Here is a 27,986-nt window from a genome sequence, read left to right as displayed (position 1 = left end):
ATTGAAATCAAACTATTGCTACTGTATACGTAATTCTGGGAAAATCAGTGGTGATGGAGAGGGAGAAGATTATTATTTTGATTGTTAATCAATTATAAATGTAAAGGTTGAAGGTCTGAACCTTACTCCCCCCTTTTTTCATTTTAGACAGAAGCTGGTGAGAACTAGTCTCTTTCGACTGACTGTACAGTAATTAGATCAACTCTTTTTTATGCCAGTTTCAGGCATGTATTATTATTCTTCAAAGTACTGAAAAGCTGATTACTCTCCCCAGCATTGATAAGGCTGAAATCTTGAGAAAACACTGGTTAAGGACCCTCTCACACTAAAGTAGTGCTGATGCCTTTCTGTTGAGAAGTTTGTTTTTCAGGCATTTTCTTTCCGCACTCTTCTATATCTGTATTCCCAGTAGACACAACCTTTTAATTCCACATAATGTGTTTCTCTTTTCAAAGATGGTACAATGGACCTAGCACTTGGTCAAATCATGTAGTGAATGGTACATGTGAGGATTACAGGTAAGCAGAGTGGTGGCATTAGTGTCAGTGTTCAGCTTTCTCATAGAGCTGGCAGCATTCTTATGCAAAGCAGCAGCTCAGGAAAGTCAGCTGCTGTTTGCATGATGACTGCAGAGTGCTGTTTTGTTGCCAGTGTGCCGTGTTTGCCCTGATCGTATCAAAGGAATCTTCTGACAGCGAAGCGGTGAATGGTTTACTTAATCGGAGAGGCGTTATTGTGGATCTCCAAGTAGCATGTCCATGATTTACTTTTTGAAATTGAAAACTTTATTTATTTTTCCTTTGAGTCAAAGTCATTGGCTTTCTCTTAAGATGCTTGAGATTCAGTTAATGTGCACCAACATTGAAAGTCACAGTAATATAAGAAAGTACATCTGCAAACTTTAATAATCAGTGCAGCTGGCATTACCTGCTAGATAATTGACCATGGTGTATAGGTCATCTTCTGATGGTATCAATTACACTGAGCTTCAAAAGAAACTTATCACTTAAAAAATGCAGCAATTTCATAAAGTTTTTTTTTATCAGGAAAACACTTTTTTTGTAGGCAGTGCACTGACATTGATCAGACACAGTAAATTCATAATGCTGAATGCCGATGACTGTCATCAAAATACAGTAGTTGATCTGTGGCAGGTCTGCTGTGAAAGTCACGGGCTGATCTTGTAAAACTGTTGTCGGAAGCAATATAAGCTGTACATCTTACCAGGCTGCAGATGTTGTTTTGTGGGATTCTTTTCCTCTTCTTTTCTTCTTGTAGAGCCCAGACAGACACATGCCTGTCATCCTAGCTCATCCCACTAATGTTCAATGATGTAGAAGTCTTTTGAGAAGGGCATCCACAGCATAAATGTCACATTCTCTTCTCCCAAGCAATCTGTTATTACTGCATATGAGCAGCTTGAGCATGTGTGCTGTCCTGCTGGAATGTTGTCACACCAGGACGGATCCACATGACGGGCAGGAAATGAGGTCCCAGGGTTTAATCAGTGTATCCTAGTGAAGTCAGATTACCATCAATCGCTACAAGAGAAGTACGGTAGTGACCAGACACTCCTTGCAGAACATCTCCTTTGGACCTACAGTAATTGGAATAAATACTGAACGAGTTAAAGCAATATGCATACATAGAATAATGAGTTTCTTTTGATGCTCTATGTACAGTATGTTCCCCTTTAATTATAAAATCTTAACTCAAGTTTATGATTACGTCGCATTCCCATTTGATGGGAAGTCTTTACAGTGTGTCTATTTTAGCCAAGGTAGCTTAGCATTATACTAAATAGGGACTGTTCATATATTTAGTGAATCATTTTGTGGTCTGTAAAAATGCACAATCGTTCTGAAGCAATTTAGAAATGCAATACATATTTGCATGGGTTGGTATTAACTTTGTAGTTCTGGCCCATTAATACTGTACAGTATGTTTGATATTATATAAAGAGAACTCATGACAGACCTCTAGAAACTGTTAGAGCTCACACCCTGTTTTATGCACTTGTCGTTGGCTTCTCTATGGGCAATCACAAAAAGTTTTTCACTTTCAAAATGTGTGCTTGCTAGCTAGACTGAAAGTGCCAAACTGATGTCTGTACACGTTAAAGTCCCAAAGGTCCACTGTTTAAATACATTGTGCAGAAGCCATGTCTTTGCCATGATAATGTGAGATGTCTCTGTGACATTCATCTGCCCAGAACAACCCTGCTCAAACACAGAAGCTATTAAATTACAGGAATTAAGTTTTGTAGGACCATCTATACAGTAAGAGTAACAAATGACTTCTAGCACAACCTGTGTACCATGGATATCCTATAAATCCAATTACAGTTATCAGGCATCCCAACACGACTAACGTCATAAGCCAGTGTTAAATGTACTGTATGTTGGGCTACACAGCTACAAATATAATTGGGTTCTCTAATTTTTGTCATGAATCTAGGGTAGGTTTTTGAGACAGTTTCTGTACATGTGCTATATTTTAAATGGCAGTTTATAGTCCAATATAGAATACAGCCTATACTGTATACACGATTGGAAACTTGGTCAGTTTCTGCCTATTACTGTTTACATTTACTTTTACATTTACATTTTGCATGAGAAAGCCATGATAATTATAAACTGTATCTTTACAACACAGAATAATGTCCTTTATTTTCTTTCACACAATTCACTAAAGTTGAAACTGGTAAAACAAAAGACATCAAAGATAATTGTTAATTTATGTAACGAGAGTATCTTCAGATACTTAACCAACAAGAAAGACCTAACGAACAATTACAGTACATTTCAAGTTGTATGCGTTTAAAATTGTATTTCCAATGTATCGGTTTTGTATTTTGTGTTTCAGACTTTAAAAAGGAGATGTTACCATTCCCAATTGCTTCTCTGAAACAAGTTGCCAATATTAAATCTAAATTCTAAATTCTAAGTTTAAAATGGTATAGTTTCATAACAAGTATTTTAAACAATGCATCCTCTGTTTATCTGCAGTTCTAGTTATGACAATTCATAGTGCAACAATAGTGGACTGTGTATCCTGAAACTCACAAGCTAAAACACACAAATATACAGTACCAATCTGTTTTGTGGAGACTAGCTAGATCCACGCATTCTGGCCCTGACTGAGTGCAAGTTTGTCTTACTAATGTGACTAAACAGCAAAGTTCATTTATCTAGCAGGAAATGTCCAAGGATAGAAATTCAACAGCCTTCCACGGACACTGACAGGTATTAATTACTGACAAATAGCTGAAGTAGTTCCCAGTAATAGTAGACATTAGATTTATCCTGCCTCACTTGTAATGTGCTCAGTTCAGGTTTATTTTTGCAAGACTGTTGTTCAAAAGTACTGTAAAGCAACTGTTTGCCCTTTTCCTTGAAAGTAAAGCCAAACACCATCTTCCCTTTTGACTTTTCTTAAAATAAAGAAAAGGAAGACTTAATTTTCAGTCAGTGCAGAACTAAAGCTTTAAAGTAATGGTTATAGAAGTTGTTGTGTGTTGTGTTTTGTAATGCTGCTAGTTTATAAAATACTTAATATTGTTTTTATACAGTAGGTCAGGCTTTAGCATTTTAAAATAAGTATACTTATAACTAAAGATGTCTCTGTTTAACATTAATTTACTGTTACTGGCAGTTAGTAGATGGATACTGGTTTTTGGCCAGCTGGCTGGAGTTGAGGTTGCAGGTTAGAAGAGCCACATGGCTTTGTTTTAAGACCGGGTTCAACTGGCAGGATAAGGGAAATATTTAGATGTAAATTAATGTACTGTTGCTAAGTACCAGCATAAATCATGTTCTGCTGTTATAGAGGTTGTAATTAATTTTTCTCATCTTACATAACAGACATAAAACATTAAAAAGGAAAAATAACATGAGAACTGAGAAACTGTAGAGCGTTTTTTTTCTATCAAAACATCCAAACATTGGGATCATTCATATTTAAATGTATTGTTTACAGTGTGGATGGAAAGGGGCGTACAGTTGCTTGATGTTTGTTAAAGGGAGTTGAAACATGTACAGTACAGTGCATATGAAAATCATTTAGCACTGTTCAGTTTGATTATTCTAATGTAACATGCTAATTCTAGCAGAAAAACATCTGTCACTTTAAATGATGTCAGAGATACTTGTTTTCTCAGCTGATCTCAGTAACGGAAAATCCATTTTATTCATAGTAATTTCAAATTGTCTATCATTTACAACTTAATCCAGGTGGACAGTGGTAAATGACATATGCTGTGTATCAAAACAATGAGAATGGATTTTGTTTGAGAGTTTTGATTTTGCTATACTTATGAAGATCTTTTAAATTATATGGACTTTTCATGTAATCTGTGTAATTCCTGTTCAGTATTTACCAAAGTCTGCTTTCCAATTCCTATATAAAGAGAGACAGTGGAAGCTTTGGCAGAATTACAGTCACACTCTGAAGCTGAACAGCCTGATCCAGAAGAAGACACGAGGTAATAGTTTAGTTTAGTAAAGACCCTTTTCGTGTTCTAGCTGATCGGTGCATTCACTGACATTGAATCTAAAACAAATAAGTACTCATCATCTACAGAAGTAATAAGAAGCAGAAAGCTACAGGAACATATTGTCCTGACATTTTTAAACCCTGTTTTTTAATATAAAATAAATAATAGTCTTTTTGCTGTTTTTGATTGATTTGCCTTTTATATTATAGATTGGTTGGTTTACTTATTAATTGATTTGATTGATACAATGTCACTTGTATGAATGCTTTCAATGACATACCAAAGACTGTGAGGTTTGAGCCTTTTGATATATTACAACCTCTGTTTCTTACTGTTACACATTTCCTTCTGCTCATGGCTTTAAGAGTCAAGCCAACTCAGTTAAGAGTTGGTGGTTATTTATTGCTGAAATTTGTAATGACAGGTTTATAATGAGAGAGTACTGCTGGACTACTTTTCACAAAATGGGTTTATTACATGACCTTTATGTCTTTTTCTTTATTATACAGTATATTCCTTCTTTTAAACCTGAAAATTCAATGAAGGCCTGGTTGTCACTTAAAGGTTGGATAGCTGAAAAATATATTTCATCATTCAGTTAAAAAAAACTGGGTCAGCACAGATAAAGCACAGTGCTCTTGTGAAGGGATCTTGTGTTCAACAAACATCGAGGAGATACTTTTAAAATACACTGCTTGATAGCCACATATTGCCCTTAAAAAAAGGTTTCTGCATTTGAAAACTGGGCTGTGTGTAACCATTTAGAAATCACATAATTTTCCATCACCCACTCATTGTAAAGGTAAATAAAACATAATCTATTTAATAATAATATGATGATGCTTACAGTACATCATGTACAACCTTAATACTTCCCTCCACCTTAATGATGAATAATCTTACTGGATTTCCAATTGTCCGCTATTTTTCAACAAGTATATCTTTTGTATTGTGATTATAATGATAAAAACTGGTTATATCACACAGATGTTTTCAGAGACTTAAAGCATGATTGGCTCACTGGTCAGAGATGCCACCCTTGAGCTCAGGTTTTAAAACAATACTTTTCATACTGTTAGATATTTAGTTTGATACAGTGTTAAATGCTTATAACCAGCTTTAAAACATTTGTTCAGTTTGATCAAATCTCAAGTGCCACCGTGTCTAATTTTATCTCTGGAAAGAGCAACCTGCAACAAAATGGCATACAATATCTGCTATGCCTTCACATTGAAGCAGTAATTTGTAATTGCATACAGTATGTGAAAACAACATTATCAGCATTTGTATTTAATTACTAATTGCCAAACCAGGGCTGAATGGCTCCTTTGTAACTTTTTTATGTATGTCTAAAGTCTGATTTGAACCTGTTATTTTTGCTCATATTATTATCAAATTATCATTCAATGCATCTTGGATGATTTTAGCCACAATTGGTCCAAACTAATGATTGTAAAGAATCTACAGATATAAACAGAACACATGTTTTATATAGAGCAAAGCACAATATACAGTCTACAGCATCTGAAGTAGCCGATATCTTTGTGTTTTGTCAGGCAGTATATTTTGTGTTTTTGTTTAGTTTCTGGAGTTGCAAATGGCACTGTAGGAGGATAGAAATCATATATAAACACAACTATGCATTAATAATACACTGTAGTTATACAGTATATGAGAACAAACCAACCTTTGATAATAAACACAACAATTCCTGTTTGACAAGTTATTGGTCTATTCATATTTTTTATATTTATATTTTTATAAAGAATTTATAAATGGAATTCACAACCCGTTGTAGAACATTTCTTTCTAATAACTGGTATTTCCAGGAAATCAGGATTTCAGGTGTATGTATATCTTACATTTTTCTAAGAGCTATAATTTTACATAGGTCTAAAAGCATTTATATTGTACTGTATGTGTTTTCCTAAAGTTTAGCAAGGTGGTTGTATACAATTTTCTACACTGAGCAATACGTACAGTGCGTTGTTTCTTTTTCATTTAATGCTATTGTTTCAGCTCAGGGGCTGTCTTTATTTTCCCGGTGGACATTTCTGATATACTTTTACAATGGATCACAAAAAAAAGAAAACTTTTTTTCTTACAGCTCACAGAAGATGAGGATCCCAGAATTTCCTGTTTTTAACTTTTGTGTTGTTGTTTGACCAAAAATGGTATTTGACTGCTGACTATTTGATTGCTATGGCTCTTTCAAACAAAAACTCTTTTTAGCATTTTGTAAAATATATGGCATTCTACATTTCAGGAATGAATTGAAGATTTAAACTACTGTTTGTTGCTATGGGGTTACTGTAGAAAATGCAAATCTTTAACCGTATTGACAAAGGCATTGGAGGTATAACAATATTTATCTGGCTGTACCAGTGATTCCCAAAACAGGTCTTGGTGGACCACAGTCTCTGCTGGCTTTTATTCCAATGATCTCTAACTCTCCAGTGCTAATTGACGCCTTTATTTGATGTGCTTGCTTTTTGTATATACCACACTTCCAGGGGACTGCTGTACTTCCAATCACTTCTGCATACTGAACTTCAAGATGTCTCTCCTTAGGTTACTTGCTGAAAACAAGCTCCAATTGGAAATTTGAAATTAATTAGCCTGCAATTATGAACAAGCTTGGGGCAAAACACAGAGGATACTGGGGTTCCATAGGCATGGCTTGGGGTTATGACAGCATTTAAGTCATACAATGTAAAAGAGTGGGGGCACTGTGGTACAGGGCAAAGCTTAAAAGATTCAGACGTTTTGAATCATGAACTTAAACACATTTTGCACACATATGAAAGTCAGGCAATTCACTAGTAAGATCTAATTTACAACAATATCTAGAGTTTCGGTCACCAAGTTACTTTAAAGATATTACTGCTCTAGAAGAAATCCTAAGAGGAGTGAAGTGAAACTTTCCCAGGCTCAAAGAAATGTCCTACACAGTTAGAACTAATCTTTTTAGTCTTGAACATAGAAGACCTGATTCAAGTATTCAGTATTCCTCAAAAGGACTGACAAAGTCAACCAATCGAACTGCAGCTCAGACTCGACGATGAGCTTGAACCAGAGGATACATGTGACACAAGTGACAACTACTGGGAGATGCATTGAAAACTGAGAACAGGAGGAGCTGTTTTGCACAAATCTGTGTTGGAGTCTGGAACAAGCTACCCAGCCAGGTTGTCAAAAAATGACAGCCTGGATTTTTTGTTTGAGAAACAGCTGCAGGAGATCCATGTTTAAATTCACTGCTAGGAACCGAACTGACCAGATTTCATGCTCATGTAGCTGAATGGTCTCCTCTGGTTATCTTTTTATTTCTTATATAAACTCATCTCAGATTTGCCTAGTTAAGTAATAGTGTTTTTTTTTCCTTGTATTGGTGATTTGATGTTATCAGAATGTACAGACTAAAATTCACAGCCAGATCATTGCAAATGTGTTGCACTAATAGGTGTATATTGCACTGTGTATTATATCGATTGCTATGTACACCCCCCCAAAAGCAGCGTTCCCTCAAAGTGCACAGTGCAGTCACAATGACCCCAGGGCTGGTCCACTCAGCCGGCTGCTGCTCCACAGGCGTTTCGCCATGCAGGGATGACCTCGTGCCATGTGATGTGCCGTATGTTGTTTGCTCTAGGAGCTGGGTCAACTGAGTGGTTTTCTGAATAACATTGCAGGAATTGCGAAGCCCTGGACAGACATGAATGTCAAAGGTCCAGATCCACAGATCAGCGCCCTGTCCTAGAGCGGACCGCCTCCCGCTCCCGGTCCACTGAGCGCCCCGACTCAAACCTCATGAGGTCGATGCCATCTTTACCGTCTGGAAGATCTGCCCCTCCCTCACCTGCCTTGACGAGGTGACCCAGACAACTCAAAAAAGCCCAACTAATTCAACCCCGTCGCCACTCCCCCTCCACTCTTCCTCTACACAACTCCCCCTGCCAGCTCACCTTTTATTTTCCTGTAGTATAAGTGCTGTATTTTTTCCATCTTAGACTAGCCTCTAGATACTGTAGATACTAACGTTCTTTCTTTTACAAACACACACACACTACTTATATTCTGTACGGATATAATGGTGTGGGATTATCATTGTTGTTTCTTTACTAACATAACTAAAGATTTTACAGCATCTGTTTTGTTTTATTTTCTTCCTTTTCTGTGGTTCATTAGGAATAAGCTGGGTAGTGTCCTGCATTTACACTGTAAACCCTCATGGCTACCTGCCTTTCTTGCAGCTTAAGACTCTGACGCCAGTGTTTTGACATTTGACATCACCTTTGTTGCAGATTTCATAATACCTTTCAATAACGGGATATAGCAGAATGTTAAATCAGATTATGTGCAGCAATCGTACTGCTTGTGGCTAATCTACTGACTGTGCTCTTAATATGTTCAACAGGTAGCAAATCTTTGTCCATAGAGACTTTGATGAATGTTATTGATGCTGCCTGTGTATTGAAAATATTGAAAATTTAGGAATGGATGTTTTAGTTTGCGTATGGAGTTTATTTTGAAATGCTCATGATTATCCGTTTACTATTATTGATGAAGCAAAGACGCGATACAAGTGAATAGCAGTAAAGGTGCTATGAATGTTGTTGTGCTCCATCTTGGTTTATCTCATCTGCCATTTTCTAATTCATTGCTCAGACAAAATGTAAATAATGAAGCTGAATCGTAAGTAAATAATGTAGTTATGACTAGATCATTTTATTTAGAGGTGCGCTATATATGACTTTCATTCATTTCATGTAAAAGGTCATATACACCTCTCTCAATTAGCAAAACCAAAAATACCTAACTCTCTTGCACTTAATCACTTTGTTTTCATATGATACGATTATTTCCTATTTTGGCACAGATTAATGTATTTTAATTAGATTATGATGTGATTAATATATATTTCTTTATCTGCTATGCTGAGTTCAGACTTTGCAACAAATCAGAGGCCGTGATCAGAGGTCTTATACTGCAGCTGATCCACCTGGCCCAGTTTTCATTCCTCCGGTGTTTTACAGTGCCCTGCCCCTGGAATTCTTTATTGACAGCAATTATTTACCAGAGCAAAGTGTGATGCAATTGATTTTAATGAAGTGTGCAAACCATTTACATTTCTCAAAATGCAGTTTGTATATGTACACTGTATGTGTGCATATTTTTATGCTTTTATATGTGATCACATACAGCATTCATCAACATTTTGAAAATGAGTGTTTCTGGTTTTCCAAATCTGTTGCATTTAAGAAAAAAATGATGAGTTCGCTAGAAATTCACAGCATATCTTTTTTAATTATGCAGATTTTCAAGTGTACAACATTATTATTCAGACAACTCTTTGTTTTCAGGCAATATCTTTTCAACTAAAATGTACAGTATGCATTTGAATAGAGTGACTGAGTGTGTTTTTCTACTTTTCTAATAGCTGCCCTTATGAAAGTTTAATATGGTTCGGTTTGCAAGGATGCTCACATGGTTTTACTCTGACCTAACCATGGATCATGAATCCTAGGGAATCCTGTGATACCCTGAACAATGAGAATATCATTATAAAACTGTCTAAGGAATGTTTCTGCTACACCATGATATTCCCATTGTCAAATGTAGTAAAACATAATCAAACTATTAAAAAAAAACATCCATGGGCGGTATGCAGTAAAAGCAAGAAAATAAGATGAATGCCCACTTTCTAAAATCATTAGAACTTGTTAATGTTTCAGGAGATGCAAGGCTTCATCATCAAGGTCTACCAGTAAGACAAAAATATTTTTGGACAGGAAAGAGTGTAGATCCAGCTCATCTTAATACATTTACTGTAGTTTAACCTTATAATAATAATAATAATAATAATAATAGCTTACACTTATATAGCGCTTTTCTGGATACTCCACTCAAAGCGCTTTACAGGTAATGGGAACTCCCCTCCACCACCACCAGTGTGGAGCCCCACCTGGATGATGTGACGGCAGCCATAGTGCGCCAGAACGCTCTCCACACATCAGCTATCAGTGGGGAGGAGAGCAGAGTAATGAAGCCAATTCATAGATTGACCATTGGTTTTATTCATTCTTACTGGGCAGCACCTCAAAAAAATGTGGGTGTGCATTCTTCATTTCTCTTAGCAGTCTACAGTAAAACTATGTGAAAATCCTATGCTGAATCTACAGCTGTACAACGCCATAAGAGTGGTGTTAGGATAAACTAATTAGAGCAACCGAGCTCCCATTTTCTTCAAATTCTGAATTAATTTTTTTTCCAAAATCCTGTTTTGCATCCTCATATACGTCATGTGCATGTAATATATGTAAATATACTGTATTTTGCACAGGTGTATTTATGTATGGATACATGCACATACTCAACTTGTGTTTTTTATCAACATCTACTGTATAACATAACATTCCAACATATAATTTGTATACCTTTTCACTAACAATATAGCTTTAATTGACAGGAAGACAAACAGTGATTGCAGGAGTATGACCAAATAAAGTATATACTGTAGTTTTTCATGACTGAATTACTGTATATACACTGACAGTCTTAAAGTATTTTTATAACTTAGTTCTCTTCTGTGTTAAAACACAGTGTGAATAGCTGTGTACAAAGTTATTAATGCCTCTTCACTGCAAACTTAAAACTAAAAGTGCAACAAATCATCTTTTATTTTTTAAAGTAAGACTAAAAATATATCACAGCAGAAAAAAAGAAAAAAAAACTTGGCAAAAAGTCAACCTCTGTGCATGAAATATGAAGTAGGATGTACTATATTTGGTCAATATTCATAAACCCAGTTGGATTAAACCACTTTTCAGAAGAAGAAGAGACGCAACTGGGAGCTTTATTCAAACTAATGTAGAGAACAGCTATATTTTGTTAGAATGGACAGGATTATAAGAACCGATCACTGTAATCCAGTTTGAATTAATCATGATAAAACTTGTGGGATAAGTATTTTCTGTAGGCATGTTTTTTACAGTTCATCATATTTTAAAATGACAATTATTGCACTTCTACTTACATATACTGGATGATTTACTACCAGAAGTGAGATGCAAATGAGATGAATCTGTTCCTGGGTACAAGCCATGTTTTTGCAAAGGCACAGCCAATACTTAAACAATTTTTAACTATAATACCATGTTATTATCAATTAAGGATTATTATTAAAAGTTAACAGTCATTTATTATTCATACTAATACTGTGCTTAAGCAGTTTCACTTATAATACCTTTACTGCAGTTTTAAGCACTGCCTTCACAAAGCAGATATTCCAGTTACAGTCATACTGTAGGTGGAGCCTTGGGATACACTTTAGGAAGCCTGGAGCAATTCTAAGGTATATTTAGTTGATTAAAGGTCTAAAAGTAATCACACAACACACGTTTATGGTCATGCAATCACTGTTTAGTTTTCTTCTGGTGAAAATCCGTTTCAACTAATTTTGTAAGCAGACAACAAATTTGAGCACCTTCACTGTTGCGTACGACAATGTTTGTACATATATGCACCGTATGTATATGTACAGTAAATGTTTCAATTCTACACTCCATCGTAGTTCTGGAGCTTGTATAGTAAAATCAATCTGTTTTATAACTATTCATCCATGTCATGTTTTGTCCTAAGGTGTGTGTTTTGGCTTTTGTTGTTGCTGGCTTTTTTTTTTCACTGATAACTGGTAAGGAAAAAAAACTCTTTTCCTCTCACACAGCAGTACTGTGGAATCACTTGGTGCTTGAGAAAATTAGGCTCTCCCTCCCGAGGTATGCTTTTGAGGGAACCCTGAGCGCTGCACCCCGCATCGCTAACTGCTTTGTGTCCTGCAGGGCACACCCACGTAGCGGATCGGTGCAGACTAGCCCCACAAGTACCCCCATGGCCGGGCGAAGAGGGAGGCAGCTGCCACAGCTTCCTGCGAAGGGCTCGTTGGAGAGAAGTAAGTGCACGGCTCTTTTCAACAAGTCTCTTGCCTGCACCTTTAGACTGAGCAAGAGGAATAGCTCTGTGAAATACTCGCCAGCTGAGCTGCGGTTTGGCGCTTGACGTTGCTTATCACAGTTAAAAACGAGAATGGATTCTGTCGGTCTGTTTGTTTGGCAGTGTTGATTAACAACACAGATCTCTTGAAGTACCATTGGTGGTTGTATTAATATAAACAGCGATGGCTGTGGTGGGTTCTTGATCAGACCCTTGAAGCTTGTCTGTTGTTTTTTTTTTTCTGACAAACAAAAATCTGGGTTAAAAAATGTGCAAAACTGTTGCTGCTAAATAGAAGCAATGGTTTAACTGGTCCTGGAAAATGCTTGCTGTCATTGTGTGGTAGGCTGGTATATTGTAGTAACGGATGAGAAAGCTGTATTTATATAATGGTTTATGTTAGCTGCTTGGGTACAAGAAAAATAAAAGGAAAAGATTTGTTCTATTCCCTGTTGGAAGGTACAGTTGGCATTGTAATAGAGTATATGTTTTCGCATATGCAATTTGGAAAATTGGAAAATGCAATTTTATACTGTATATTTGTCATTATCACTGGAATACCCTAAAATGAGTTTATCTTTTATAGAGATTCATACTACTGCTGTTAATTAATTTTCTTTAATTTCTTATTAAACATTTCTGCTTTGGTTCCTTTTTCGTTTCTTCCCAGAAAATGGAGACGAAGGATTAGAGCCTTATGAAGGTCTGTAACTAAAAGTCTAGGTTTAGTTTTGCAGACAGAGTCTGAGAGAGCTCAGTTTGCAAGAGTAAACCCATCTGCAATAGGTGTTAGCTGGTTTCATCAGACTCAGCTCACTCTGCTCCCATTTTGTCCAGCTTGAGTTTTTGCAGTGATACAGTATTTCTGCCTTTGACTGCATGAAACCAAGCGATGTCTGTTGCGGTTTGTTCTTGTCTTTTGTTTGAAGTGTGTGTAATAGCATCGTTGGACTTAATCTTGTCAATGTCATGATTTCTACTCTGTCCAAACACTTTTTTCCTGTTAACTAACATTCGCTAACATGTTCAACATTTCCAAAGCTGTGAGACATTACACTATTTTGCATTTCTAAGAGGTTAGTTTACTGGGACCAGTCTCCTTGATTCAAAGGACAAAATACATATTTCATCCCTCTATAGGACCTAACCAGATTTCTGCATTATAAGTATAAGATGTAGTTTTGTACGTACAATGCAACACTTATTTAAATGGAATGTAGGGTTGCTAAGTTAAGGCTTGATTGTTTTTATGTAGCAGCTGTTATCTGGGTAAAGTTGTATTTTATACAGATTTTGATTTATTGTATTCCTCGTTTAATTTATGACATCACATTAAGCGAAACCATTTCTACTGAATAACGTTTGCTGTACAGTTGTTTATCTGTTTTTATCATAGCTACAAATGAAATTGTGGTAAACTGACTTTGGATTTTCATTCAGATTTTCAGAAATAGTGTATTTTTAGTCATGTGACATACTGTAATAGGTCAACCTTCAATTATACAGTAAGTACTGTAAATACAACTAACTATAAGTTCAAAGTTGTTTAAGGAATGGTTGGAAAGGTAAATATAGTGTGATAGTACTGTTTGTAAGAGCTGTTCATAATATATTTATAATTTTAAGGCATCATTTTAAATACCATTAATATATTTTTTTATTTACTGTGTTTGGATAAATATTTTGCAGATAAAATTTTATGTATGCCCATGTTGCATCTGTTTCAATTTTTAAATACCAAAAAACCCCACAGTCACTTAACTTTGACAATAGTTATCTTTCTAGTAACTGTGGTACAATTACAGTATTGTTCTACTCTCTGCCATATTACAGGGTACTATTTTTAGTAAATAAAAGACAGCCCTATAACATATCAACAGTTAAAACAGTTTAACTTAATTTGTTTTACTTTACTCTCTCTTATGCCATACTATCAGGTCCCACACATTTTCAACCATCAATAACTTGAAGGCTCTGCTGATCAGCACTTGTTAATTTGTTTAGGAAAGGCTGAGTGACTACAAATGACTTTGTACACCGGACTGTCACTAACAGGAAATGAACAGATTATATTCCCATGGCAGTTCTGTTGCCAGACTTCTCCACACTGTAAATAGCATAGTGTACAAACTTTAGCACTAAATTGTAACAGAGCTTATTTGAAGAGGGACTGTTACAGTGACATAACCCTCTGCAGCTCAAACAATATTACAGCATAAACCCTCTGGGATATGTGGCTGGTCTTTTATGCTCAGTAGATTTGTATGCTTCTCTGTGGCTCCAGTGGCTAAAATACAGCCACATACTGTATGAGACAAACCATACATACAATACTGTACAGTACTGTACATACTGTACGTAATGTGTGAATGAAATGCTGTTTGTAACAGTCAGAGGTCAATATGCTGAATAGATATCTGAAATACCTGTATCTGTCACAGAATTATAGTCTTGTTAGCAACACTAACCCCAAAGAAAGATAAATGTCTTTGGCCTTCGATGTGGTTATACACTAAGCGCAAAGCTCAACAGATAGCAACACCTGCCTCGTAGCAGGCCAATTTACAGAACATTCCTGTAGTCTAAGAGCCTGGATTGGCCTAATGGCCTCCTCTTGTATGTAACCTTTCTTTTAATCTTATTACTGTAGGTTTTTCCAATTGACAAGGAACACTTTGAAAAGTTTTAGTTAAAGAAAATGAGAAGGTGAAAACAACACGTATGATGGAAATACAATTGAAAACACCGGCTTAGTGTTGCTGAGAGAATTTTTCGGTTCAAAAAGTACCAGCTCCCTGTGTTGCGTAAAGGGTTGGTTCCTCAAGACCACGTAACCTGGATCTTACGTAAATCGGAAACGACCTTTTCTGAGCCATTGGGTGAATACTGTACATATACTGTAGATAATTACCAATGTGCTTTTATGGCAGTCATCCCTTATTGCTCTAACTGTGTCGGGGAGTGAGGAAGGAGTGCCAAGAGATGAGAATTAGAGGCTCACCAAGGTTTATTGTCTTTTAACGATTAACAGGTGCTTGTGCTAATCGTGGATGGGAATAGAGAGCAAGAGAGAGAAACTAGCAGCAGGAGCTAGCCATCCACGGTGAAAGGAAAGAAAGGAAACTTGCCCAGTTTGTATAGGGGAAGAGAAATGAAATACCGATGAATGAAAAACATATTTTAAACCTATAATCAGAATAATTAAACACCAAAATATAGAATCCACTTCAAAATATACGGCAAACAAATTTGAATTATTATTAAACAAATTTAAAAAAAACGTGCACATTATTGTTCACTTGTTCACTGTACTGTTCTTAACACAAAATACCCAGCAAGTAATAAAAATAATAAAGTCACTTGGGTTCCACCCTGAAATTATTGCAATACGGATTACACATAATTTCCAATGAAAAGCACGAGATAGCATGCAAAAGATATCTACACATGCGTGAAAGCAGAGTGAGACTTAAGGGTCTAACAGAGCCCTGGTGGGGACTGCATTACAGTATGCTCCCTCCATGTTATTCATCAGTGCAAGAAATGTGCTGGACTGCTTGCACTCTTTGCACGTAACATAAACTCTCCTTATCCTGAAATTATGGGAAGTACAGTATAATTTCAGTAAATATGTAAAGTCAAATTTGCATAATTTGAGTCTTGCATAACCTGGGATGGTTTTTTACTTTGTGAAAGTTGGTCATGACACGTTTATCATTCTGTAGTCAAATCTTACCATGATGAGATCTTTGTTAGATTCATATGTTTTTACTTGCTTTACAGTGCTTTACTGTACTGTGTTGTTTTCCATAATGTCATGCTTATCTGTTTGTTTCTGGTCATGTATGGTAAAGCACATTGAGAGCATGTAAAAAGCATAAGAAAGCACTGAAAAAGTGGATGCAAAACTACTTTGAAACTTCAAAAACTAATATGATGAACTCATCATGGGACATCTTCAGTAGAGTCCATTTGTTAGTAGGAAAGACAGAAAACAGACTGTTGATTTCTGTGAATATATATTTTATCTATCGAAAAAAACTAACATGAAAACTTGATATAAAGGGATAAGTCCTGTAAACGTGTACTGTACATGTTCATGTACAAATACAGTATATGCATATGCAGTTATTGTATATGTGCATATTTATTTTTGCTTTGTTGTTGTATGCCTCTCTGCTAGTCCCTTGTCTTATCAACCATAACCATCCACTCTGTCTGTGTTTTTGTCTCATGATCTCCATGCCCACAGAGGAAGCAGGGGAAGAGAATGAGCACAGTGAGCTGCAGGGCTCAGAGTGCGAGGCAGGTGTGTCTCATAGAAATGCCTTAGCCTAGGCTCTTCCCTGACCCTGCTGGAAATTCCATACAACCGAATTCAGCAGCTGCTTGAATGCTGTCGCAACTGATAATATGCTGTACATTGGCTACCTAATAGTTTCAATACTCCACAGATAATACACAAACTTCTTCATTTGGTTAAAGATTGGACAATCCATAATGTGCATTCTTGTATTATTGCATGCATGGACTAGGTTATTTACCACTGAGAGGTGTGGACTGCAGTTAGCATTTTGAACATGTACCTGTACACTAGAATATTGTAAGAAGATAATGCCTCAATCACCTAAATTCTAGATGTTCATCTCAGATTTTTATAACAATAACACAGATTACAGGTTCTCTTGTTTCAAAACCAAGAAACCACATCTTTCAGATTATTACAGCCCTGAGATATTTCCTCTGTTGGCACATATTATTAAAATATGTAGATCTATGGTCTGATGTAGAGAAGTGCAGTACTATTAAAAAAGCTGAGAGGAAATACTGTATACTATTCATATTTTCTTTTATATTAACAGTATCTGTTTTAACAAGTTTTAATAGGTTCATTGGCAAATGCTGGAATTTCCAACAGTAAAATTATTCTCCCCTTTTTGTGCTTCTGTGTTTTTGGTGTTTTCTGTTTATGTATCCTGCATATTTGAATCTGAAATATTACTGCAATACTTTCACTTTTGGTTTGTGTTATTTAATTGCCTAGCACAGAATGCTATTTAAACCATTGTAAATGTTTCAAATAGCAGCATTTCTAATCCTCTATAATAATTTACTTAATTAATTATATTATATGTTTTATGTACAATTTTGATTTATCACCAGCAGTCTTCCTTGCTTTCATTTTCAGGAGTACAAAACCTACAGTATATACACCAATAAGGAAAAATAAATGACATTGTATACTTTTATTTTCTTGTTTTTTACCACTTATTTGTTATAAGTGGTACTGTATCCCCGACAATTATTAGTAGATCATAGTGTCTTCACTCAGTATTTTCAGATTAATTTAGAATATAAGCATTCTGTGAAATGCAACCTTACTGCACAATCACAAAATGTATTTTCTACACAACTACAACCTAATTTTCACACATGTTTTCAAAACCTGAGTGGTGTGATGCAGCTCTTAGCTTTAGTGTAGTTTACTAAGGTGGTTTAATGTGTATGTATGTGGTTTTGTCCATGAAGTATTTTATCATTCTTTAACATCATTATCTGTTTCTAAATTCCATTAAGAATATGAGGAAAAACCTCAGTGTCCACCAGTTAATGGGAGAAAAGGCAAGTTAACCAGATTCTCCTTTGACATTTTGAAGTGTGACGGTGGTTTTTCTTAGCATTGTGATTTAGAGCTGGCATGCCTTTTGATGTGTGTGATTTAAATAGACTGTTTTAGTATGTACTGTGTTGTGTATTTTAGAGCACAAATAGCTCAGTGATTCCATTTCTTTGATGGAAAAAATGAGAACCATATCATACTGTATGTTTGGTTTATGCAAATTTAGTCAAAGTATTTTAAGTTTGCTACACAGGTGTAAAATATTAAAAAGTATCTTAATGTTTGTCCTCCTATTCTACATCTTAACCCTTACACCTTAACTCAATTTAATATGGATTGATATACTCTGAAGAAACTTTATAGAACTCAGGTAAAATGTTTGAAGAATGAGCCATTTCCTTATATTTGAAATGGTATGAATTTAAAGTCAGAAACAGCGTCATGTGACATTCACAATTGAACCTATATCAAAGTAATCACAATCAGTGCAATCTAAATATAACATTTTGAAGTAGTTCTTACTACTCTCATGATTGCTTACTCCTTTCAGTGTCTTCAATTTGATAAAGGACATACAGTATATACAGTATACTGTATTCTTATTTGTTTCCCAGTTCTTGTAAGAATAAATCATGAATGCCTTATATGAAGATCCGTAGATTTACATTAATAATGTAACAGTAGAAACATCCAATTCATTGAAATATCACAAGGCGTAGGAAGTTAAGTGATGCTGCTTTGTGAGGGAAAATGTTTTTCTTCAAAATACCAGCAGATGGAGCAAAGTTCCTATATTTTAAGAATAGGAGCTGTCCCATCATAAGTGCTGAAAGCAAAGAAACAGGTATTCACAATATCAGTGCAAAATATGAAGAATACTTATTTCTGCATGTCATTCTTTTCAGATTCAATATAGGCAGTGATGAAAGTCAGTTGATAAGTGCTTTGCACATTAGTCTACATGATTATTGTCAATAAGATAAAATAGATTGTGTGATTATCCATATTTAATCTCAGATATTTAAAATGCAATTATATTCAATCCAAATAGTAATTTTAGTGATTCACTGTTTATTATTTTTTCTGAAACCTTTTGGAAACATAAACTCAGATTTGAAAATAAACATTTATTTGAATCTTACAGTAATTAAAAAAAACATTCAGCAACAATATTTAATGTACATTATTAATATATAGAATTTTAATTAAAGTTTCTGGAACTGAGACCTCTTTTACATATTTTATTATAATTGTGATCAAGATACATTTATCTACAGGTATGTACTATATTTTGAGTATAGCAGTAAAGCAGCCTGGAAGAAATCTAGCAATAATGTGAAGGCAAAATTACCATAATACAAGTTTTTTATCTGTTTTGTACTAAGTTACATGGTATTATTATGGTTAATAACTATTATGTCTGGACTATTAAGGTAATAAATGCTATTTTAACCTTAGGTCCAAAGTAATGTTTTAGTTCTCTTTTCTGTTTCAGTTGTTTTCATTTAGTAAACAAAAAAAGAGCTAATGCAAAGGAAGATGAGAAGTGATGGAATGTTATATTTGCTGGTTAATGGTGGAGCAAATTAATATATCAAGTCTTATATTTGATCTTCATTCAAACATCTATTTCTGTGACGTTGAGCAATCAATATTCATAACTATTATCGTTTTTATTATCCTAAAAATACCCATTTCGTACATGGTTTCTCCAAAACATAGCAGAAAGCCGGTTAGTTTAATCTGAAAATGATTGTGATATATTTAAGCAGAGCTCAAGCAGTGGCTTTGTCTTGAAGAAATTACAGTATCAATATCATTGTATCATTAATTGCAGCATCAGGAAGTACAGAGTGCAAAATATTTGAAGGCTCCCTCTTCTTTTCATGTACATTCACATACTGTATCTAAAAGACAGAGCTGAGTAAGAGTTTTCTAGTGTGGAATTTAAAATGCATAATTTTTTACATTTTACTGTTTCCTGACAGGTATCACTTAAAACTAAGCCATTCAGAGTTATGAGGATTATACAGTAGTACAACTGTACAGAAAAAGGCTCAGATTATTTTGTGCTGGTATGAAGTAAAAAAAGCTACAAAATAATAACAAGAGATTAAAAAACACTCATGCCTGCTTTCAGTTAAATTTGCAATAAGCTTTCCTTGTCCTCTTTTATCACATTCTCACTTCATTTAGTTCACCTGCAAAGCCCAGTTTCATGCATGCAGACTGTCTCTAACCGTATATTTTGTATGTGTAATTTTGCTAAAAAAGAAATTTTTTTAAAGACTTTAGCCCCACTGCTGTCAATGTGACATAGCTCAGGATTTGTATTTAATTAGCTGGAACATTTGTATTTCACCGACTTAAGTTGTACATGATGGGCCATCTTTCCTTTTGGTTTGTATCAGAAGTGACCTGGGAGGACCAGCAGAGAAAGGTGAATGGTACGGTAACTGAGGGCAGGACGAAACAGAAACGCCCCTCTGAGCCAGGTTTGTCAGGGTGTGAAAAAGTGTGGCAAAGCGAAGCATGAGGATGAGGAGAAAGGAGGGTGGGAGTCCGGGGGCCTCATGCTTTAGTGCTTGTCGACATTGTGTTGTTCTCTTCAGCTCTTTCTTCAACGTTGTGATGTGGAAAGGTAGTATTGTGGAAATAGATCAGTGTGGACACACAGTAGCCAGCTTCGTACAGGAAACTCTTCCAGGCTGATGGTACTGCAGGTTTTAACGCATTTGTCCTTTTGTCAAGTCACTGTATTATATGTTGACGTGTATCATTTATGTCACTAAGGAGTAAAAAAACAAAATGGGTTTTAACTGCGTCTGTGGTTCCATTGTGCAAAACACAGTACTGAAGCTCATGTGAGACCTTGGTAAATAATCACTTTAATACAGATGTCATGGTTTCCAAAGCTTGAGTGAAAAAATAACCTTGTTTTGCACGTGACTGGATACAGCCATTCCCTGCACTTAGATAATTGGGAGCTTTCCTTTTGTTTGTGTAAATACATTCCCAGTTTCATTCAGCCTGGAAAGAGTTATAAAGAATGAGGAATAAAATATACAATTATCTAGCTTGATAATTGTTTGTCATTAATGTTTTCTTCTCTTCCCCTCTTAGCTTTCATTGTCTGCTTGCTTTTCAAAAGTTCTTTGTGTGTTTAAGATTGCTTTGAACCATCACTATGCTTTGAGTTTTTTTTTTGTCAAACTTGTGTTCTGTAACTACAGTATGGCACTGCATCAGTGTTGGTATTCCAAGTTGAAGATTACATTCAGTTTGTTTCCCTAGGTGAGAAATTAATTGAACTAACTATTATAAATTAATTGAGCATTTGATTTCTCGATTAAGATTGCATTCAGACATTGATTGAATTTGCTTCTTTAATTTGTTGACCTGTTTGTTTTAATTTGACTCCGTACATCATTAAAACAGGAATAGAAGCATAACATAATTTGCCCTCTGCAGACCCTCACTGTGAGTCTGTCCTGTGGTCAGTATGCCCAGCCCTTCATTGTAATTCCCATAATGCCAGCTCTCAGATGGAAACCCCTCCTACACCAGCAAAAGAAACATTTTACAATGTAAAGGATCACTATTATTACACTTATTTTTTTCTTAACAACTGTTTTAGTCGGTATGTGTAAATGATGCTCTTAGAAATTGCTTCAGCTTTTAATTTAAAAATATATAATGACATTCATTAATTTTGAACGATGTCACTTTGTTATAAATGATTGTGTTATTGACTTGTATATTGAGAAGTGAAACAAGATTGTCATGAAGGCAAAAGAGTTTAGAATGCGTGGGATGTGTACAGGCTGCTGATTCGTTTTATATATATATGTAGAAATTAGATTTTAGTGCTGGAAAGAATATAATAAAGAAATGAAGAAAGAAGGGAAAAAGTAATGCATCTGCAACTGTATGGTGTATGAAGTAATTACAGAAAGAATATGGATACTTTTGCAGTTTTCTTATTCCAATATATTTTTATTAGTCTCACTGTTTCTATTGGAGCCATAAGAAAGAAAAGGTTTCTACTGAAATATACATACACAGTATATAAACATTTTAAAGCTATACTAAAGCAGATTAATAAGGATATTCATGAAGTTTTGAGTGCACAATAAATATATCTAATAGTGCACGTACATATATATATTTCCTTTAATAAACTATCCTGTTCTTCGTTGAATGAAATTGTGATGACATACTGACTTGGATATGACATTCGCAATTACTGTACCCCTTTGGTCTGGATACTGTATCACTGTGTGTGCAGTATGTTGTTTATATACCAACTGCAAAATAAATTAAAAAGTGCACTGAATTGTTGGAGTCAGACAGAAATGTCAATTTCAGTAACATTTTCTTGTCACCAGTAAGATTGTCCTAAAACTGCTCTAAACAATGTGTAGGAATCAGGTAATTTAGCGGAAGTGTGTAACGGTAGCGTTACTTTAAAATTTGACTGAATACCGTTATCAGATGAAATTAATATTGCTGCAGAACTGCATTCCATGGTAAATATAGAGTAACAAAAACAGAGCTTCTCAATGCAATCATTAATAAGGTGGAGCTTGGATTGTTCCTTTGGAGCAGTGATGAACCAGGGAAATTCATCATTTCTGTGTACAGTACATACTGTACAGTAAGAAAAGAAGGAGGTTGTGTAATTACATACTCTATCTACATAATACTGATTTTCTTAGACTTAGATCGCTATTGATAAGAAATCCAGTGTGTCAGGGATTGGTGTATTGAGTGAAAACTTTTTAAGGCTAGATTAAACAGGTTATTATTTATGTGACTGTTTTTCATGACTGATGCAGTGTATCAAGTGCTGGAGGAAGCCATGCCTTCACCACCTTATGTGCAGCTCAAAAACATTTTTGCAAATACCACATGATAATGTAACAGCAGTGCATACACTTAAGACTCAAATGATTTACTACTACTGTTGACATAGCAGCTCAAGATAGAGTACAGTACCTTTTGTACATCAGGAGAATAACAAAGTAAATGTACTGTATCGTTTCAAAGGCTGTCTCTTTCAGCATCGCACTGTACTGTATGTTATCTGGCATTTTAGAAGATTCATTGCACTTGCATTCCATTTTTTTCAGAAAATGTGTTCAGAATTCTTCCTTTTTAACTCTTAACACTCCTTTTAAAGCAGTAGTAGCAAAAAATCATAATCTGGCAATTTGCATGTTCTGTGCAATTAAAATCAGTTTACTTGTGGGCTAATTTGTGCTATAAATAATCTGTACCGGTGACTTGTAGGTCTTACTGTCAGTTCAGTTGTGTGTATATATACAGTATCACAAAGCATGTTTAACAATAATTGGATAAGATAGCATCTGAAGGATGTGTGAATAATAACACAAGGATTGTTGGCAATAAAAATGGACTATGTTTCCTAAATTAATTATTCCACAAGAGTTTGTCACAGGTTTAGCCTTGCAGATTTTCGGTTACCGTATCTTCATGTCTTGTTTTTTTTCAGTAAGACAAGTAGAATGCAGTATAACAGATCCTCATGTATTGAAGGGTGTTCAGGGTAACAACAGTTTTAATTTGCATTAGAAGGACTACAAAGAGTTGTAGATTGTGGTACCTTGTTTGCGGTACTTTGTACAAATGGTGAGTACCTCTCAGCATCTAATTACGACCCCTCTGTACTTTGTTTAGACATTGTGTATGCAATTATTTAGACTAGAACTAATGAAATGCAAGCAGATCCCTCTTATGTGTAATCCGACATCAAAAAACACATCGCTGCATATGATTAAATACATTAGGATGAAAGCACAGTTGATCATAAAGTCCTCAGCAGTTTTTCTCCAAAGAAGGCAAGAGTGGAAAATGCTTAATTAGAGGAAAATATTCAGGACTGAAAAGATTTCCTCCTCCTGAGCTAATGAGAACATACATTAACTGTAAGCCCTAGAGATGTATTACATTATCTGCATAGGCAATAGTAAAATAGTTTAATATTTCCATAAAATATATACTGTTTGTCTAAATATTTCAGTCATACAGTACAGTATATAATTACAGCATTTCCAAGGTTTGGCGCATTCTGTTGTGTTTGTTTATCGTAACCGTATTTTGGTGAGCGGTTTTGTTGCAGCTGAAACTAGAGCCTGTCAGAGCAACTAGACGTATCCTTAAGAACCTGAGTTTTTCACTCCCTCTTCCAAGGTCTTCAGGTTGTCTGTCTGGACTCTTTTCCACGTGTTCTCATTAACATTTCTTTAACCTTTCAGCTCTCCTCCCTCCGCCGTCAGTAACAGTCTTCCTTCCTTTGTCAGCATAATGAGCTCTCTTCTAGTCTCTCTCTCTCTTCCTCGTGGTCTGTGTTTTGTGTGTGCAGTCTTTTTTTACCGTGCTGTTTCTGGCGTTGTTGCTGTCTCCAACTCCCCGCCCCTCTTTTCCCTCCATTTTTGATGATGTGGTGGTGGTTTCCTCTCTGGGCCCATTTGCTCCTACCTCGGTGTCGCTTCTCACCTTCTGAAAGCTTCCACTCATGCCCCTCTCCTCTGTCTATGTCTGTCCATTCTGTGGTGTGATCCCAGAAGACACGGATTCATCCCGTCGGAGGAACTCAGGTCTGTCACTTCTCCTTCTCCTGCTTCTTCCCCCCCTTTCCTTTCTTATTTTTACTACCCACTTCCTCTCCTCCTTCCCTTATTTTTATTCACCGTCTCCTCCTCTTCGTTCCTCCATAATTAGCGTTCATTGCTCATTAGTCATCAAAGTCATGGCTTTGTTTGTCTGTGTATATTTGAATACACACAGATATAATATAGGCAAACATGTACACCTGCCTTCAAGCCTACATTTCCATTTCTGCTTTAAAAATATGCAGAATGCTTTCATTAAAAAGCTGTCTTTTTTGTGGGTATGGGGGGGGGGGGGTATTTATAAGAGATATTTTTGATGTGCTACAGGTTTAAGACTGAGCTTCGCATTATTAATATTGTAATAATCATTCTAGTACCGAAAAGAAATAAAAGCTAATACTAAAAAAAGTGAAACGGCAAAACGTCTGGAGTGTGAGTTTGTGAACATTTTCATTTTTCTGTGAAAAGCGACATGTACTGTGCCAATGACATGGTAACAGCCAATTGAGTATTGCACAGTATGCATTAAATATTTGCAGGTACCTGTACTCTCATTTCTATACTCATCAAAAAATCTCATTTTTATACTATATTTTGTGGTCTGTATGATAGTCTCATAGGAGTGATTATCAGTCATAGGCGATATTTTTGACAGGAAAACAAAGTCATGTAATGTCTAGTTCTAAGATTTTTCTACCAGATAATGTGGATTTATCTTTATGTAATATTTGCAAAAACACTTCCAACTAAATGCAATTTTCTTTAAAGAATATAAGTTACAATTTTACTATGATTATTAATACTTTTAATAGCCCTTAATATACTGTATTACTGTTTTTTGCAATTGTACAGGGTACCAAAATCTAACAGCTTATTTTTTAAGTATCACATATAAAATTGGTATTCAGTATTTTTAGAAATGTGTGCTGAATGGTGTTTTCAGCATTAGTTAAATATTGCTGGTGACAAAACTGTCTTATACTGTACTGTATATTGCTTAAATATTGGTATTGACATGAAATTATACAGACTGAATTGCTGCAAACTGTATGTCACTTTACGTTTGCAATTATTTTCTTTAAACTCATTGTAAATATTACGTTGTCTCCATTTTCTTATTTAATTACTCTAGTTGTATTTGGGTCTACATGGAACACAAAAACTCCTTGTTCTTACATGTTTTTACATTATACTGTAGATTGTATGTGTGAATGTATTTGTATATGAATTCAGAATGTATCCCTGGCATTTCTGGCTTACAGTATGTGGTTTTATAAAATCATATACAGGCTACATAGGCATAGAATGTTGTCTAGTCTGAAACACTTTTTCATTTGATCTGAACAAACAATACATTCAGTACAATGCATTTTCAGGTATTCGTGCCATGCATAGAGTCATTATCTTTTGATTACAAAATTATAACTTTCATAAAAATAAGTTCTAAAGGAAGCATTGTTAGACAAGTGCAGAATGATTGTTTATATTTGCACATTTTTAATCAAAAGGTCATAACATTTAATATTTAAAATATATTAATGCATACAATTATTGATATACTGTAAAATATACCGTGTTTAAAGTATAAAAACCCTTCATACTTTATGACGTAAGGTTTTTTCTTAAGATTTTAAAATAGTAAACATTTAAGTCTTTGTTATTTCTATGAAAATAGAACATAGCAAATTAGTTCTATGAAAACCGAATCACTGATAATGACTAATAACACAATACAGTTCATTCCAGGAAACCTTTGTAGATAATTCCAGTCTGTTAAACAGTGTTTGTCTGGTGAAACAATCAGCGTCTAAGATCTAAAAAGTCAGTAGTCTGTACAATAATAAGACTTTTCTTAAGGCAATTGTGGAAGAGTGAAAGCTGAAGTAGAATCCTTCATACATCCAAACACTTGTTAAAAATTATTTTAATGCACTAGAAACACTACTGATATTTAGAACCCTAAAATGGTGAGAAGGTTTTGTACGATGTGCTGTTCAGCTGTGATTCTGGTGCTGCTTTGATGATTGTCCTGATGTACAGTACCTGCCAAATTAAAACAAAATAGCTGAATGAATGATGTAGGGTGATGATATATGAGCAATGTACTACATAGATGGCTGAATGTGCTATATAACAGACCAAATAAAAACTTAGTCCATTTTCTAAAATAAATGGGAGTTAAAATCACATGTGGATCCAAATGTAAAAGCTGTCTTGTCTTGCTAATAATCTAGCATAAGCCAGCTAAACATTCAACCTTTATTTGGCTCATAACAAATACATCTGTATCTGTTGTTCTAAAAGCTAAAACCCTTGTTGCTTTTTACTTAAAAAATCAAAAATGAATAGCCAATGGGTTCTGCAGGAAGAAGAGAAATAAATTAAAATATGAGCTACAGTAAGAACCTCTGAGAAATACTGTATTTGAGATCTTTGTAGTTTAGTCTGCGTGCATTGCCTTCTATACAGTACATCATGTTTTCTTCTGTCAAATATACTGGTAGCACTGGTAATTTTTACAGAGAAAGATTAAAGTTGACGTTCATTTGGATTTGGGGTAAATAGTGAGATCATAGACATACCAAATGCCTTAGCCACAAAACAATGCTACATACTGTAAGTTAGAAAACAAATATCCATTATACTGTACATTACTATATGTGAATATAATTAGATGGGACGCCTTGTAGCTGCTTCATTATAGTGCAAAACATTCTGGCTTTACAGCCCGTAAAGCAGTATTTTCTAAATCTTTGTCTTTTCACTTGTACAAACTCAAATCAGAAAAAATATTTCTAAATTTTTCCTGCATGAATGATTTGACACAGTATCAAAAACAGAACTATATTTTATTTACTTTTTACAAGCGTGGCAGGCCCAGGTGACTGTTTTTCGGACAAACAAATACTGCATTTAAATGTTCAAAGGTTTAAGAGTTATGAGCTACTGTTCAACAAAATATCAGATCACAGCTATTCTGCTGCATTTCAAAGATTTCATGTTTAATGATTATGCAGCACAGACGACAAAGAGAAATATCATCTATGAGGCCAAATAGTTACTTACATAAATGCTCATGTCATTTCTTTTTCTCTTTTTGTTAACGCCTTGTTTATTGTTCATTTGTTTTTTTAACGTCACTGTTTTATTGTTGTGTTTTTTTCTCATTTTTGTGTTTCCTTTTCATTGCCATCTTAAAATAAAAAGTAGAGAGGAATGAAGCAGAGCCAGAGAATGGAGATAC

General features: G+C 35.1%; 1 protein-coding gene across 1 annotated transcript in view; it reads left to right on the top strand.

Annotated features, from left to right (window-relative positions):
* Positions 1–27,986, top strand: part of LOC148822997 (regulating synaptic membrane exocytosis protein 2-like) — a 43,456-nt gene that overhangs the window by 9,031 nt on the left and 6,439 nt on the right. The window contains exons 2-4 of the mRNA XM_088928598.1: positions 12,337–12,446; positions 13,158–13,190; positions 24,695–24,727. Of these exons, the coding sequence (XP_088784724.1) occupies positions 12,337–12,446; positions 13,158–13,190; positions 24,695–24,727 (176 nt within the window). The remainder of the gene's footprint in view (positions 1–12,336; positions 12,447–13,157; positions 13,191–24,694; positions 24,728–27,986) is intronic.

Source organism: Atractosteus spatula, chromosome 12, assembly GCF_055471065.1.
Source record: "Atractosteus spatula isolate fAtrSpa1 chromosome 12, fAtrSpa1.hap1, whole genome shotgun sequence".
Classification (NCBI taxonomy): domain Eukaryota; kingdom Metazoa; phylum Chordata; class Actinopteri; order Semionotiformes; family Lepisosteidae; genus Atractosteus; species Atractosteus spatula.
This window is presented reverse-complemented; position numbering and strand designations above follow the sequence as displayed.